Source organism: Cetorhinus maximus, unplaced genomic scaffold (assembly GCF_964194155.1).
Source record: "Cetorhinus maximus unplaced genomic scaffold, sCetMax3.hap1.1 HAP1_SCAFFOLD_393, whole genome shotgun sequence".
NCBI classification, from domain to species: domain Eukaryota; kingdom Metazoa; phylum Chordata; class Chondrichthyes; order Lamniformes; family Cetorhinidae; genus Cetorhinus; species Cetorhinus maximus.
This window is the reverse complement of record NW_027596339.1, coordinates 148,008-164,653: the sequence shown is the minus strand read 5'-3', so window position 1 is coordinate 164,653 and position 16,646 is coordinate 148,008. Positions and strand designations below refer to the sequence as shown.

The 16,646-nt window shown below is 44.6% G+C and overlaps 1 protein-coding gene across 1 annotated transcript in view; it reads right to left on the bottom strand.

Moving 5' to 3' along the window:
- Positions 1 to 16,646, bottom strand: part of LOC144673603 (uncharacterized) — a gene marked incomplete at its 3' end in the record, with an annotated part of 236,213 nt that overhangs the window by 212,027 nt on the left and 7,540 nt on the right. The window contains exon 2 of the mRNA XM_078535351.1: positions 12,965 to 13,022. Coding sequence (XP_078391477.1) covers positions 12,965 to 13,022 — 58 coding nt within the window. The remainder of the gene's footprint in view (positions 1 to 12,964; positions 13,023 to 16,646) is intronic.

Below are 16,646 nucleotides of genomic sequence, written 5' to 3'. Positions count from 1 at the left end.
GGACAGTCTGTGAATTGGACAGTCTGTGGATTGGACAATCTGTGGGTTTGGCCAGTCTGTGAATTGGACAGTAGGCGGATTGGACATTCTGTGTGTTTGGACAGTCTGTGAATTGGACAGCCTGTGGATTGGACAGCCGGTGTTTTTAACAGTCTGTGATTTGGACAGTCTGTGGATGGACAGTCTGTGGATTGGACAGTATATGGTTCGGACAGTCTGTGGAAGGAGAGTCTGTGGGCTTGGCCAGTCTCTGAATTGCACAGGCTGTGGATTGGACAGTCTATGGATTGGACAGTCTATGGATTGGACAGTTGGTGAATTGGACACTTTGTAGATTGGGTAGCCTGTGCTTCGGGCAGCCTGTAGATTGGGGACTCTGTGGTTTCTTGCAGACTGTGGATTGGACAATCTGTAGATTGGACAGTCTGTGGTTTATTTATTATAGTCTTGATTATTACTGTCTGTGCATTGGACCCTCTGTAGATTGGACACTCTGCAGATTGGACACTCTGCGGATTGGACACTCTGCGGATTGGACACTCTGCGGATTGGACACTCTGCGGATTGGACACTCTGCGGATTGGACACTCTGCGGATTGGACACTCTGCGGATTGGACACTGCGGATTTAACACTGCGGATTGGACTCTCTGAGGATTGGAAACACTGCGGATTGGACACTCTGCGGATTGAAAACTGCAGATTGGAAACACTGCGGATTGGAAACAGTGCGGATTGGACAGCCTGCAGATTGAACACTGCGGATTGGGCAGTCTGCGGATTGAACACTGCGGATTGGACAGTCTGCGGATTGGAAACACTGCGGATTGGAAACACTGCGGATTGGAAACACTGCGGATTGGAAACACTGCGGATTGGAAACAATGCGGATTGGCCACTCTGCGGATTGGAAACACTGCGGATTGGACACTCTGCGGATTGGACACTCTGCGGATTGGAAACACTGCGGATTGAACGCTGCGGATTGGAAACACTGCGGATTGGACACTCTGCGGATTGAAAACTGCGGATTGGAAACACTGCGGATTGGAAACACTGCGGATTGGAAAAACTGCGGATTGGAAAAACTGCGGATTGGAAACACTGCGGATTGGACACTCTGCGGATTGAACACTGCAGATTGGACAGTCTGCGGATTGGAAACACTGCGGATTGGAAACACTGTGGATTGGAAACACTGCGGATTGGACACCATGCGGATTGGACACACTGCGGATTGGAAACGCTGTGGATTGGAAACACTGCGGATTGGAAACACTGCAGATTGGAAACACTGCGGATTGGACACTCTGCGGACTGGAAACACTGCGGATTGGACACTCTGCGGATTGGACACTCTGCGAATTGGAAACACTGCGGATTGGAAACACTGCGGATTGAACACTGCGGATTGGAAACACTGCGGATTGGAGACACTGCGGATTGGACACTGCGGATTGGACACTGTGGATTGGACACTGCGGATTGGACACTCTGCGGATTGGAAACACTGTGGATTGGAAACACTGCGGATTGAACACTCTGCGGATTGGAAACACTGCGGATTGAACACTCTGCGGATTGGAAACACTGCGGATTGAACACTCTGCGGATTGGACACTCTGCGGATTGGAAACACTGCGGATTGGACAGTCTGCGGATTGGAAACACTGCGGATTGAACACTCTGCGGATTGGAAACACTGCGGATTGAACACTCTGCGGATTGGACACTCTGCGGATTGGAAACACTGCGGATTGAACACTCTGCGGATTGAACACTCTGCGGATTGGAAACACTGCGGATTGAACACTCTGCGGATTGGACACTCTGCGGATTGGAAACACTGCGGATTGGACAGTCTGCGTATTGGAAACACTGCGGATTGGACTCTCTGTGGATTGGACACTGCGGATTGGAAACACTGCGGATTGGAAACACTGCGGATTGAACGCTGCGGATTGGACAGCCTGCGGATTGGACTCTCTGAGGATTGGACTGTCTGCGGATTGGACACTCTGCGGGTTGGACTGTCTGCGGATTGCACATTCTGCGGATTGGACACTCTGCGGATTGGCCTCTCTGAGCATTGGACTCTCTGCGGATTGCACAGTCTGCGGATTGGACAGTCTGCAGATTGGATACTGTGCTTTATTACAGTCTGTGGATTGGACAGCCTGTGGGTTAGACAGTGTGTTGATTGGACAATCTGTTTGTACACTCTGAGGTTTATCATAGTCTGTGGTTTGGACAGTCTGTAGATTGGACACTCTGTCGATTGGATGGTCTGTGGATTGGACAGTCAGTGGATTGGACAGCTTGTGGTTTTTTACTGTCTGTAGATTGGACAGTGTGTGAAGTTGACAGTCTGTGGTTTATTACATTCTGTGGGCTTGACAGTGTGTGAAGTTGACAGTCTGTTGTTTATTACATTCTGTGGACTGGATAGTGTGTGGATTGGACAGCCTGTGGCTTATTACAGACTGTGAATTGGACAGACTGTGGATAGGACACTCTGAGGATTGGTAAACTGTGGATTTGACAGTCAGTGGATTGGACAGTCTGTGGTTTATTACAGCCTGTAGATTGGACATTCTGTGGTTTATTATGGACTGTGGATTGAACAGTCTGTTGATTGGAAAGTCTGTGGTTTGGACATCCTGTGATATGGACAGCCTGCGAAATGGACATTCTCTATTTGACAGCCTGTGGTTTCTTACCGTCTGTGGATTGGACAGTCTGTTGTTTATTACAGCTTGTGAATTGGGAAGTCTGTACATTGGACAGTCTGTGGATTGCACAGCCTGTGGTGTGAGCAGTTGTGAATTGGACAGTCTGTGCATTTGACAGTCTGTGGATTGGACAGTCTATGGTCCTTTCACTGTGTAGATAGGACATTCTTTGGATTGCACAGCCTGTGGATTGGTCAGTCTGTTGATTGTACACTCTGAGGTTTATTACAGTCTGTAGTTTGGACAGTCTGTGGATTGGACGCTCTGTAGATTGGATAGCCTCTGGATTGGACAGTCAGTGGATTAGGCAGTCTATGGTTTATTACAGTCTGTTGATTGGACAGTCTGTGTATTGTACTGTCTCTGGATTGCACAGTCTGTGATTTATTACACTCAGTAGATTGGACATTCTACGGATTGGACAGTCTGCAGATTGGACACTCTGCGGATTGGATGGTCTGTGGATTGGACAGTCAGTGGATCAGACAGCCTGTGGTTTTTTACTGCCTGTAGATTGGACAGCGTGTGAATTTGACAGTCTGTGGTTTATTACATTCTGTGGGCTGGACAGTGTGTGGATTGGACAGCCTGTGGTTTATTACATTCTGTGGGCTGGACAGTGTGTGGATTGGACAGCCTGTGGTTTATTACTGTCTGTGAATTGGACAGACTGTGGATAGGACACTCTGAGGATTGGTAGACTGTGGATTTGACAGTCAGTGGATTGGACAGTCTGTGGGTTATTACAGCCTGTAGATTGGACAGTGTGTTCATTGGACGGTGTATAATTTGGGCACTCTGTGGATTAGACACTGTGGATTATTACAATCTGTGGATTGGACTTTCTGTGGTTTATTATGGACTGTGGATTGAACAGTCTGTTGATTGGAAAGTCTGTGGTTTGGACAGCCTGTGATATGGACAGCCTGCGAAATGGACATTCTGTATTTGACAGCATGTGGTTTCTTACAGTCTGTGGATTGGACAGTCTGCGGAGTGGACAGTCTGTGGTTTATTAAAGCCTGTGGATTAGACAATCTGTTGCGTATTACAGCTTGTGAATTGGGATGTCTTTACATTGGGCAGTCTGTGGATTGGACAGTCTATGGTTCTTTCACTGTGTCGATTAGACATTCTTTGGATTGGACAGCCTGTGGATTGGACACTCTGTAGATTAGACAGCCTGTGGACTGGACACTCTGCTGATTGGATGGTCTGTGGATTGGACAGTCTGTGGATTGGACAGTCTGCGCATTGGACAGTCTGTGGTTTATTACAGTCTGTGGATTGGACAGTCTGTGGATTGGACAGTCTGTGGATTGGACAGTCTGTGGATTGGACAGTCTGTGGATTGGACAGTCTGTGGATTGGACAGCCTGTGGATTGGACAGCCTGTGGTTTTTTAGTGCCTGTAGATTGGACAGCGTGTGAATTTGACAGTCTGTGGTTTATTACATTCTGTGGATTGGACAGTCTATGGTTCTTTCACTGTGTAGATTGGACATTCTTTGGATTGGACAGCCTGTGGGTTGGACACTCTGTAGATTGTCTGTGTATTGGACAGTATGTTGATTGTACACTCTGAGGTTTATTACAGTCTGTAGTTTGGACAGTCTGTGGATTGGGCACTCTGTAGATTGGATAACCTCTGGATTGGACAGTCAGTGGATTAGACAGTCTATAGTTTATTACAGTCTGTCGATTAGACAGTCTGTTGATTGCACTGTCTTCGGATTGCACAGTCTGTGATTTATTACACTCAGTAGATTGGACATTCTGCAGATTGGATGGTCTGTGGATTGGACAGTCAGTGGATTGGACAGCCTGTGGTTTTTTACTGCCTGTAGATTGGACAGCGTGTGAATTTGACAGTCTGTGGTTTATTACATTCTGTGGGCTGGACAGTGTGTGGATTGGACAGCCTGTGGTTTATTACACTCTGAGAATTGGACAGACTGTGGATAGGACACTCTGAAGATTGGTAGACTGTGGATTTGACAGTCAGTGGATTGGACAGTCTGTGGGTTATTACAGCCTGCAGATTGATCAGTGTGTTCATTGGACAGTGTATAATTTGGGCACTCTGTGGATTAGAAACTGTGGATTATTACAATCCGTGGATTGGACTTTCTGTGGTTTATTATGGACTGTGGATTGAACAGTCTGTTGATTGGACTTTCTGTGGTTTATTATGGACTGTGGATTGAACAGTCTGTTGATTGGACTTTCTGTGGTTTATTATGGACTGTGGATTGAACAGTCTGTTGATTGGAAAGTCTGTGGTTTGGACAGCCTGTGATATGGACAATCTGCGAAATGGACCTTCTGTATTTGACAGCCTGTGTTTACTTGCAGTCTGTGGATTGGACAGTCTGCGGAGTGGACAGTCTGTGGTTTATTACAGCCTGCGGACTGGACAGCCTGTGGACTGGACAGCCTGCGGATTGGACAGCCTGCGCATTGGACAGTCTGTGGTTTATTACAGTCTGCGCATTGGACAGTCTGTGGTTTATGACAGTCTGCGGATTGGACAGTCTGTGGATTGGACAATCTGTGGATTGGACAGTCTGTGGATTGGACAGTCTGTGGCTTATTACCATCTGTGGATTGGGTAGTCTGTAGTTTATTACAGTCTGTGAATTGGCCAGTCTGTAGATTGGACAGTCTATGGATTGGGCAGTCCGTGGTTTATTACAGTCTGTGGATTGGATAGTCCATAGTTTATTACAGTCCGTGAATTGGGCAGTCTGTGGACTGGACAGTCCGTGGTTTATTATAGTCTGTGGATTGTATAGTTTGTAGTTTATTATAGTCTGTGAATTGGGCAGTCTGTGCTTTATTACAGTCTGTAGATTGGATAGTCTGTAGTTTATTACAATCTGTGAATTGGGCAGTCTGTGGTTTAATACATTGAGCATTGGGCATCATTTTTACAGTCTCTGTTCAACTGTAGGAAATGTACTAAATATCAAATTTTGGGTTATTTATACAGAAACAGATTTGAAACTTCAATTATGAATATGACACTGTTTTGTCCTTTGGACTGGAAATCTGGCATTGTAATCTCTAACCAGTTTTAGCAGCAGTGCAGATGTACAAAAAGGATTGAGCTGAGAACAGCCCTTTGACCAGGCTGAGTGAAAGTAAATGTACTCTCTACACAGAGGCCAATAGATTCCACAATTCAGGAAGAGGATAAGCGGAGCATTATATTTAAAGTGTTATTCTTAATGAGCACTTTACATCAGGCACTTCATTATTTTGCTTCTCAAGGAGATGTTGAAAGGAAAATAACATGAAGCACAATCCAGTAATACCCCTCGGGTCAAGAGGCCTACTTGCCAAAAATAATCTTGGATGACATAAGAGGTAAAGGACAACATAAAATTAAAATGAAAAGCCTGCAAAAATGCAAAATCAAGCACAAAATCTGATGATCGGGGAATTACAAAAACGTTATGTGAATAAGACATGAAGGAAATCCAAACTGTATTTTATTCTTTTATTAACTTGATTCTTGTTTTTTGCTATTTTAAAATGGACTTTCTGCTCAACCTAAAAAGATGGCTGCTCTAAGTCACATGGCCACAAGATTGACCCCTTGTTCTGGAAGCTTCCAACAGGAATTACAAGAACAAAAGAATCCTCCTCATTATTGTGGAATTGTAAGGCCATTATAATCACAAAACCAGGGGACTCCCAGGGATTGAAACTCCTTATTCTTGCTGTGGTGCTACTTCAATATGGATGCTAACTCTTTCAAAAGCTAATGGCTGGGACATGATCAGTCCTGAAAGCAAACCCAAACACCAGATCATAATTATTTCAAAGGGGTGTTTGAGAAAGAAGGTCACATGACTCAAGTGATCATTTTGGAATCTCTATATTGCTTTGAGAACTGAGTCTGCTGAATTACCAACCAATCAAACAGACCTACAGCAGGACTCCCAGCTGACCAAGCAGCTGGGCACTGCATCTCATTTCTTTGAAGCCTGTTGCCGATCAAAGCCTGCCAAGCAGTCTAAACACAGGAATCCTCTTGTGCACCATTATCATTCACTGCAAAAGGACTTTCACATTGCTGTCTCCAACTAAGGACTCATTTGAACTTCTCCTTGGTCAAGGAAACTCCCTCTTTGACAATCTGGACTCTGGAAGCTACGGGAACTAATTATTCATTCTGTGGTTCTTTTAATTTTATTATCCATAGCTGTAAAAACTCCCTTTTTTCTACCCCCCCCACCCCACTCCTTACTGTATGACTGAGAGAGTGTGATTGCTGGATAACAAAATCAACACAATACTCTTTCGCAATTATATTCAGAAAAAGAGGGTAGTTAGAAGTGATGTAGGCCCTGGAAAACCAATAATGTTAGGAATTGGTTAGGAATTGACAATGGAAATAAGGAAATGGTGGACATGTAGAATAATATCGATGACATGCCAAACATCCCAATAAAATGAATAATGAATCAGGGATAAGGACTCACAAAATTAATAAAACAAAATGACAGGAATGGCAATAAAAGAGTGATAAATTTTCCATCCCAGGGTTTAAGGAAGTCTGTGAGATCGACGTTGATGCCCTAGCTATAATCTTTCAAAGTTCTCTCAATTCACGAGTCTTTCCTTTCGATTGGAAATTTGCTCATGTCAGGGAAAACCAGGGAACATTGGTCAGCCTAAAATCTGTTAGGAAATTGGAGAGTTTATAATTATGGATAGGGTGACTGAAGACTCTGAAAATTTTCTGCTGATCAGAGAACCAACATGGATTTATAAAGGGTAGGATTTGTCTGGCGAACATGATTCAATATTTTTGAAGAGGTGACTAAAGCAGTGGACTGGGGATTAATATCTATGGATGTTATTTAACCAGAGGTGACAATGAGAAACGATCTTTTCATGGAACTATTGGTTAATGTCTGGAATGTACTGTCTGCCAGGGTGATGGATCCAGATTCAATATAACCTTTGAAAGGGAAGGAGGAAAAAAATTGAAGAGAAATTAGAGAAAAAGCAGAGGAGTGGGACTAGCTGGTTTGATCTTCAAACTAGCCAGTGCATGCTCAATGGGTCACATGGTCCTGTCTTTGAACTATGTTGTTTTATTTATATGGATTCCAGAAGACTTTTGATAGTCATTTCTGATGAAGAATCATACGGACTCGAAACCTTAACTGTATTCCTCTCCGCAGATGCTGTCAGACCTGCTGAGTTTTTCCAGCTATTTTTGTTTTTGTTACAGAGAAGGGATAATGGACAGATATGCGAATTGACAGGATGTGACTCTTATTGTCCCAGAAGGACCTATGTTTGGGCCTCAGTTGTGACTGAAATCATGGGATAGAAAGCAACATATCCAAATTTATCTCTGGTGGCATTGTAATCATTATAGGGGGAACCATACATTTCAAAGAGATATTAATAGATAAAGTGATTGGGCAAAGCTATGGAAAATTGATCTCAATGTAGACAAATATGAGGTCATTAATTTTGGATCTAAAAGGATAGAACAGGGTACTTACAAAAAAGTGAAAAGCTGCAAACAGTGGAGACTTTGGGATCCAGGTATACAGTTCATAAAAATGTCATGAGCACATACAGAAAATAATGCAACAGACTAATGGAATGCTGGCTTTTCTAACTCAAGGACAAGTGGGTAGAGGACATGCTTCAACGTTATGAAGCCCTGGGTAGGCCACATCTTAGGAAGGATAAATTGGCCTTGGAGGAGTGCAGTAAAGTTTTACCAGAATGACCTCAGATGTATTAAACTTTTACAGAAAAGCAGGAAAAGATTAAGAATTTGATGAACTAGCTCCATTGACCTAGGCACCGGAAACAACATTTGCACACTCAGCCCTGTCAACCCTGTCAAGTCTTCCTTACTAACATCTGGGCGTTTGTGCCAAAATTGGGAGAGCTATCTCACAGGCTAGTGTATGTGTCCTGCCCCACCAGCAGGACAGACCCAGAAGGACTGCTGACACCGTGGTATACAATCGGGAGGGAGTTGCCCTGGCAGTCCTTAATGATTCCAGACCACCGAAGTGTTGTGGTATCAGGGTCAAACATGGACAAGCACACCTCCTGTTAATTACCACGTACTGCACCCCCCACCTCAGCTGTTGAATCAGTGCTCCTCCATGTTGAACATCACTTGGAGGAAGCACTGAGGGTGGCAAGGATGCAGAATGTTCTCTGGTTGGGGGACTTCAATGTCCATCACCAAGAGTGATTCGGTAGCACCACTACTGACTGAGCTGTCCAAGCCCTAAAGGACATAGCTGCTAGACTGGGTCTGCAGCAGGTGATGAGGGAATCAACAAGAGGGAAAAGCATACTTGACCTCATCCTCACCAACCTGCCTGCCGCAGATGCATCTGTCCAAGACAGTATCAGTAGGAGTGACCACCGCACAGTTCTTGTGGAGATGAAGTCCCATCTTCACACTGAGGATACCCTCCATCGTGTTGTGTGGTGCTATCACCCTGATGAATGGGATAGATTTCAAACAGATCTAGAAACTCAAAACTGGGCATCCATGAGGTGCTATGGGCCATCAGCAGCAGATGAATTGTATGCAACCACAATCTGTAACCTCATGGCCTGGCATATTCCCCACTCTACCATTACCATCAAGCCAAGGGATCAACCCTGGTTCAATGAAGGGTGCAGGAGGGCATGCCAGGAGCAGCACCAAGCACACCTAAAAATTAGGTGTCAACCTGGTAAAGCTACAACACAGGACTACTTGTATGACAAACAGCGGAAGCAGCTAGTGACAGACAGAGCTAAGCAATTCTACAACCAATGGATCAGATCTAAGATCTGCAGTCAGGCCACTTCCAGTCAAGAATGGTGGTGGACAATTAAACATCTCACTGGAGGAGGAGGCTCCACAAATATCCCCATCCTCAATGATGCGGGAGCCCGGAACATCAGTGCAAAAGACACTTCAGAAGCATTTGCAACAATCTTCAGCCAGAAGTGCCGAATGGATGATCCATCTTGGCCTCCTCTGGAGGTCCCCAGCATCACAGACGTCAGTCTTCAGCCAATTCAATTCACTCCACGTGATATCATGAAACAGCTGAAGGCACTGGATACTGCAAAGGCTATAGGCCCTGACAATATTCCCGCAAGAGTAGTGATGACCTGTGCTGCAGAACTTGCTGCGCCCCTAGCCAAGCTGTTCCAGTACAGCTACAACACTGGCATCTACCTGGCTATGTGGAAAATTGCCCAGGTATGTCCTGTACACAAGAAGCTGAGCAAATCCAACCCAGCCAATTATCGCCCCAGCAGTCTACTCTCGATCATCAGTAAAGTGATGGAAAGGGCCATCAACAGTGCAATGAAGCAGCACTTAACTCAGCAATAACCTGCTTACTGACGTCTAGTTTGGGTTCCGCCAGGACCACTCAGCTCCTGGCCTCATTACAGCCTTGGTTCAAGCATGGAAAAAGAGTTGAACTCCCGAGGTGAGGTGAGAGTGACTTGAGTGACATCAAGGCAGCATTTGACTGAATGTGGCATCAAGGAGCCGTAGCAAAACTGGAGTCAATGGGAATCAGGAGGAAAACTCTCTGCTGGTTGGAGTCAAACCTAGCACAAATGAAGATGGTTGTGGTTGTTGGAGGTCAGTCATCTCAGCTCCAGGACATCACTGCAGGAGTTCCTCAGAGTTAGTGTCCTCGGCCCAACCATCTTCAGCTGCTTCATCAATGACCTTCCTTCCATCATAAGGTCAGAAGTGGGGATGTTCGCTGATGATTGTACAATGTTCAGCACCATTCGTGACTCCTCAGACACTGAAGCAGTCCATGTCCAAATGCAGCAAGACCTGGACAACATCCAGGCTTGGGCTGACAAGCGGCAAGTAAGGTTTGCACCACACAAGTGCCAGGCAATGACCATCTCCAACAAGAGAGAATTTAACCATCACCCCTTGACATTCAATGGCATTACCATCACTGAATCCCCCAGGAACAACCTCTTACAAAAGCAGTTCAGAGGCTAGGAATCATGTGATGAGACTCAACTCCTGACTCCCCAAAGCCTGTCCACCATCTACAAGATGGAATACTCTCCACTTGCCTGGATGAGCGCAGCTGCATCAACACTTAAGAAGCTTGATATCATCCAGGACAAAGCAGCCCGCTTCATTGGCACCACATCCACAAATATTCACTCCCCCCACCACCGATGTACAGTAGCAGCAGTGTGTACCATCTACAAGATGCACTGCAGGGACTTACCAAGGCTCCTTCGACAGCACCTTCCAAACTTGCCCTTCTACCACCTAGAAGGGCAAGAGCATCAGGCACATGGGTACATCACCACCTGTAAGTTCCCCTCCAAGCCATTCATCATCCTGACTTGGAAATATATCGCCGTTCCTTCACTTGCTGGGTCAAAATCCTGGAACTCCCTTCCTAACAGCACTGTGGGTGTACCTACATCACATGGACGGCAGTGGTTCAAGAAGGCAGCTCACCACCACCTTCTCAAGGGCAACTAGGGCTGGGCAATAAATGCTGGCCCAGCCAGCGAAGCCCACATCCCATAAATGAATAAATAACAACAAACTCCAAGGGTTAAGCTACAAGGCGCGATTTCACCAACTGAGTTGTATTCCCTGGAATTTCAGAGGTTAAGAGGTGAATTGATCAAAACAGTCAGGGAGATTGAGGAATAATAATCCTGCTGCTTGGGCATTCATGGAGACAGAGTCTAAAAATTAGAGCCAAACCTTTCTTTGAAATTTGGAAACACCTCTTCACAGAAAGGTTTTAGAATTTTGGAACAATAAGTGATACTTTATCAAATGTTAATTTTAAATCGGAGATTGATCAATTTTTGTTAACTGGATGTGTGGTACACTCAGAATCACAATGCAGAAGAGATCCTTCAGGTGAGAAACACCTGACCTACCTACCTAATCCCATTTACCAGCATTTGGCCCATAGCCTTGAATGTTATGTCATGCCAAGTGCTCATCGAGGTACTTTTTAAAGGATGTGAGGCAACCTGCCTCCACCACCCTCTCAGGCAGCACATTCCAGACTGTCACCACCCTCTGGGTAAAAACGTTTTTCCTCACATCCCCCCTAAACCTCCTGCCCCTCACCTTGAACTTATATCCCCTCGTGACTGACCCTTCAACTAAGGGGAACAGCTGCTCCCTATCCATCATGTCCATGCCCCTCATAATCTTGTACACCTCCATCAGGTCGCCCCTGTCTTCTCTGCTCCAACGAAAACAACCCAAGTCTATCCAACCTCTCTTCATAACTTAAATGTTTCATCCCAGGCAACATCCTGGTGAATCTCCTCTGCACCCCCTCCAGTGAAATCACATCCTTCCTATAATGTGGTGACCAGAACTGCACACAGTACTCCAGCTGTGGCCTCACCACAATTCCAACATGACCTCCAACATGAATCAGGTATAAACCGATGGAGTGAGGAACAAGTTGGAGGGACTTGATGGCCTATTCCTGTTCTGGTGGATAGATAGTTAAACTTCTAATGTAACCATCTAGATACATGATTGAATATAAGTATCCACTGTTTAATAAAATTGCTTTATAATTTAAACTAAAAGGGGAGGTAATATTCAATTTACAGTCAGAGCTTACAATCTGGTTTATGTTTTATAAACTGATTTCAATGGAGATTTATTCAGGATTTTAAATGATGAAAGTGAATAAACAAAGATGATTTCCTCTGTTGGGGAGTCAGTCACATGAGATGGTGAAGTTAATGATCACAAAGAGATAAACAGACAGGGAGCAGACATGTCTTTCCAGAGGGTCTGGTTTGCCTTGAGATCGGAATGCTTTGCACTGGCCAATTATTGAGATACAATCCATTGGACTCTTCATGGGAATGGTGGATATTCATTGAGCTGAAGAGAAGAGACGCAGGGCAGTGGGATTAGGTTTGGATAGCTCTAGAAAAGAGTCAAGCACAGGTACAATGGGCTGAAGGGCCTCCTGTGCAATCATTCTATAGTATTACACCATGACTAGTCTTATACTTGCACAGACACTCCAGGGTTAGATGTTTGTCTTGGGAGAGAGTAGTTTTGGTGATGATTTTACACCTGTCCAAGGTGTTCAAGTGAATATAGATGAAGTGTAAGTTGTTGTTGTTCAGTATCATTGGGTTTGCAGCAATTCCCATCACCATTCTCACCCGCTTGGTGACAGGAAGCATGATTACCTTTATCATCGGATAGTTCCGTTGCTGCTTCTGCATCACTGGCCTCAGTTCCTGCTTTCTGAGGGGGAATGAGAAAGAGAAACTGTCATTTCGGTTTAAAGCATGGGTTTTTTCCCAAAAATATATTTGATATATAAAATTGTAAATGTACATTACACACAGTTGAAATTTAACATTCTATAAAGTGCAAACCATATCAGTTCCTTTCAATGCAGTTTGTGACACTGAGGTGACTCACGACATTTACAATGACAGCTTGCATTGATAATATTCATTTTCTTAAATTCTTTCACAGGATGTGGGATTCGCTGGCTGGGCCAGCATTTATTGCCCATCCCTATTTGCCTTTGAGAAGGTGGTGGTGAGCTGCCTTCTTGAACCACTGCAGTCCATGTGGTGTAGGTACACCCACAGTGCTGTTAGGAAGGGAGTTCCAGGATTTTGACCCAGCGACAGTGAAGGAACGGCGATATGTTTCCAAGTCAGGATGATGTGTGACTTGGAGGGGAGCTTCCAGGTGGTGGTGTTCCCATGTGTCTGCTTCCTTTGGCCTTCTAGATGGTAAAGGTCAAGGGTTTAGAAGTTGCTGCTTAAGGAGCCTTGGTGAGTTTCTGCAGTGCATCTTGTAGATAGTACACACTGCTGCTACTGTGCATCGGTGGTGGAGGGAATGAATGTTTGTGGATGTGGTGCCAATCAAGTGGCTGCTTTGCCCTGGTGTGAAGCTTCTTGAGTGTTGTGGGAGCTGCACTCATCCAGGCAAATGGGGAGTATTCCATCACACTCCTGACTTGTGCTTTGTGGATGGTGGACAGGCTTTGGGGAGTTAGGAGACAAGTTTCTCACCACAGGATTCCTAGCCTCAGACCTGCTCTTGTAATCACAGTATTTATATGGCTAGTCCAGTTCAGTTTCTAGTCAATGGTAACGTACAGGATGTCGATGGTGGGGGATTCAGTGATGGTAATGCCATTGAACTTCAAGGGATGATGGTTAGATTCCCTCTTGCTGAGGATGATCATTGCCTGGCATTTGTGTGGCATGAAAGCTACTTGCCACTCATCAACCCAAGCCTGAATATTGTCCAGCTCTTGCTGCATATGGACATCGACTGCTTCAGTCTTTGAAGAGTTTTCCTCTTGATTCCCAGTGACATCAGTTTTGCTAGGGCTCCTTAATGCAACTCTTAGTCAAATGCTGCTTGCTGTCAAGGCAATCACTCTCACCTCACCTCTGGAGTTCAGTTCTTTTGTCCATGTTTGGACCAAGGCTGCATTGAGATCAGAAACTGAGTGGCCCTGGTGGAACCCAAACTGAGCATCAATGAACAGGTTTTTGCTGGGTAAGTGCTGCTTGATAGTACTGTTGATGACACTCCTATCACCTTACTGATGATTCAGAGTAGACTGAAAAGGCAGTAATTGGCCGAGTTGAATTGCTCTTTGTAGACAGGTCATACCTGAGCAATTTTCTACTTTGCTGGGTAGATTCCAATGTTGCAGTTGTTGCTTGGCAAGGGGTGTAGCTAGTTCTAAGAAGTCTTCATTACTATTGCCAGATTATTGTCAGGGCCCATAGCCTTTGCAGTAACCAGCTGTTTCTTGATATCACGTGGAGTGAATTGAATTAGTGAAGACTGGCATTTGTGATGCTAGGGCCTCTGGAGGAGGCTGAGGTGGACCATCCACCCGGCACTTCTGGCTGAAGATTGTTGCAAATGCTTCAGTTTTATCTCTTGCACTGATGTGCTGGGCTCCCCCATCATTGAGGAGGGGGATATTTGTGCAGCCTCCTCCTCCAGTGAGTTGTTTAATTGTCCACCACCATTCACAACTGGATGTGGCAGGAATGCAGAGCCTAGACCTGACTGGTTGGTTGTGGAATGGCTTAGCTCTGTCTATCACTTGCTGCTTATGCTGTTTAGCACACAAGTAGTCCTGTGCTATAGCTTCACCAGGTTGACACCTCATTTTTAGGTATGTCTGGTGCTGCTCCTGGCATGCTCTCCTGCACTCTTCATTGAACCAGGGTTGATCCCCTGGTTTGGTGGTAATGGTAGAGTGGGGGATATGCCGGGCCATGAGGTTACAGATTGTGGCTGAGTACAATTCTGCTTCTGCTGAAAACCCACAGTGCCTCACTGATGTCCAGTTTTAAGTTGCTAAATCAATTCAAAATCTATCCCATTTAGCGTTACTCCCAGTGCCACGTACTAGTGCACAAAGGAATAGAAGGGTTGATCGATTGAACATGTGACTGGAGAATTGGCGTAGGGCCGGGGAACCAGATTTCTGAGGCATTGGGACTGGTTCTAGGGCAGGTGGGACCCGTACAAGATGGGCGGGTTATAACTTTAACAGAACCAGGACTAACATCTTGGCAGGGAGATTTGCTAGTGCTGTTGGAGAGGGTTTAAACTAGATTGGCAGAGGGATGGGAACTGAGAGGGAGCTCAAATTAAAAGGAAGTAAAGCTGGTAACAGGAAGTAGAAAAGTAGCAAGTGAAATTAGAGGGCAGGCGAAACAAAGATGAGCATCAACTAGGCTTAGAACGCAGAATAATGATAAAGGGGCAAAGTTAAGTATTGCAACAAAGTAGGTGATGTAAAGGCACAAATAGAGGTAAATGGGTTTGAGCTAATTACCATTATGGAAATGTGGCTGCAGGGTGACCAAGACTGGGAACTGAATATTTAAGGACATTCGACATATAGTAAGGACAGGGAAAAAGGAAAAGGAGGTGTTGTTGCACTGATAATAAAGGATGGGATCAGTATTTTAGTAAGGGAGGATCTCAGATTGGAAGAATAAAATGTGGAATCTGTTTGGGTGGAGCTAAGGAACAGCAAACATTGACAGGAGTTGTTTATCGGCCACCAAACAGTAGATGAGAGAAGCATGTAGCACGGGTAATCCGTAATCATGGGTGACTTCAATCTGCATGGAGAATGGGTAATCCTAATGAACACTAATGATGTGGAGGACGAGTTTCTGGAGTGTGATAGGGATGGTTTCCTAGAGCAGTATTTTGAGGAACCGACTGGAGAACAGGCTATTTTAGATCTAGTATTATATAATGAGAAAAGGTTAATTAATAATTTTGTTATAAAAGAACCTTTAAGGGTGAGTGCCCATAATATGATAGAATTTTACATTATGTTTGAAAGTGAGGTAGTTCAATCTGAAGCCAGGGTGTTAAATTTGAACAAAGGAAATTATGAAGATATGAGGGGCAAATTGGCTGAGGTGGATTGGGAAAATATATTAAAAGGTGTGACGGTACATAGGCAATGGATAGTCTTTGAAGAATTATTACTCAGTTTACAACAACTATACATTCCTTCAAGGTACAAAAACCCAAACAGAAAAGTCAGTCAACTGTGGCTGACAAAGGAAGTTAGGGATTGTATAAGATTAAAAGAAAAGGCCTATAAAGTTACCAGAAATAGTAGTAAACCTGAGGATTGGGAGGATTTTAGAATACAGCAAAGGAGGACCAGGAAACTGATAAACAAAGGGAGAATAGAATATTAACGTAAACTAGCAAAAAATAGATCGTAAAAGCTTCTATAGGTTCGTAAAAAGGAAACATTTTTCTAAGACAAATGTGGGTCCGTTACAGGCAGAGTCAGGAGGATTTATAATGGGGAATAGAGAAATGGCAGAGATGTAAAGTGATTAC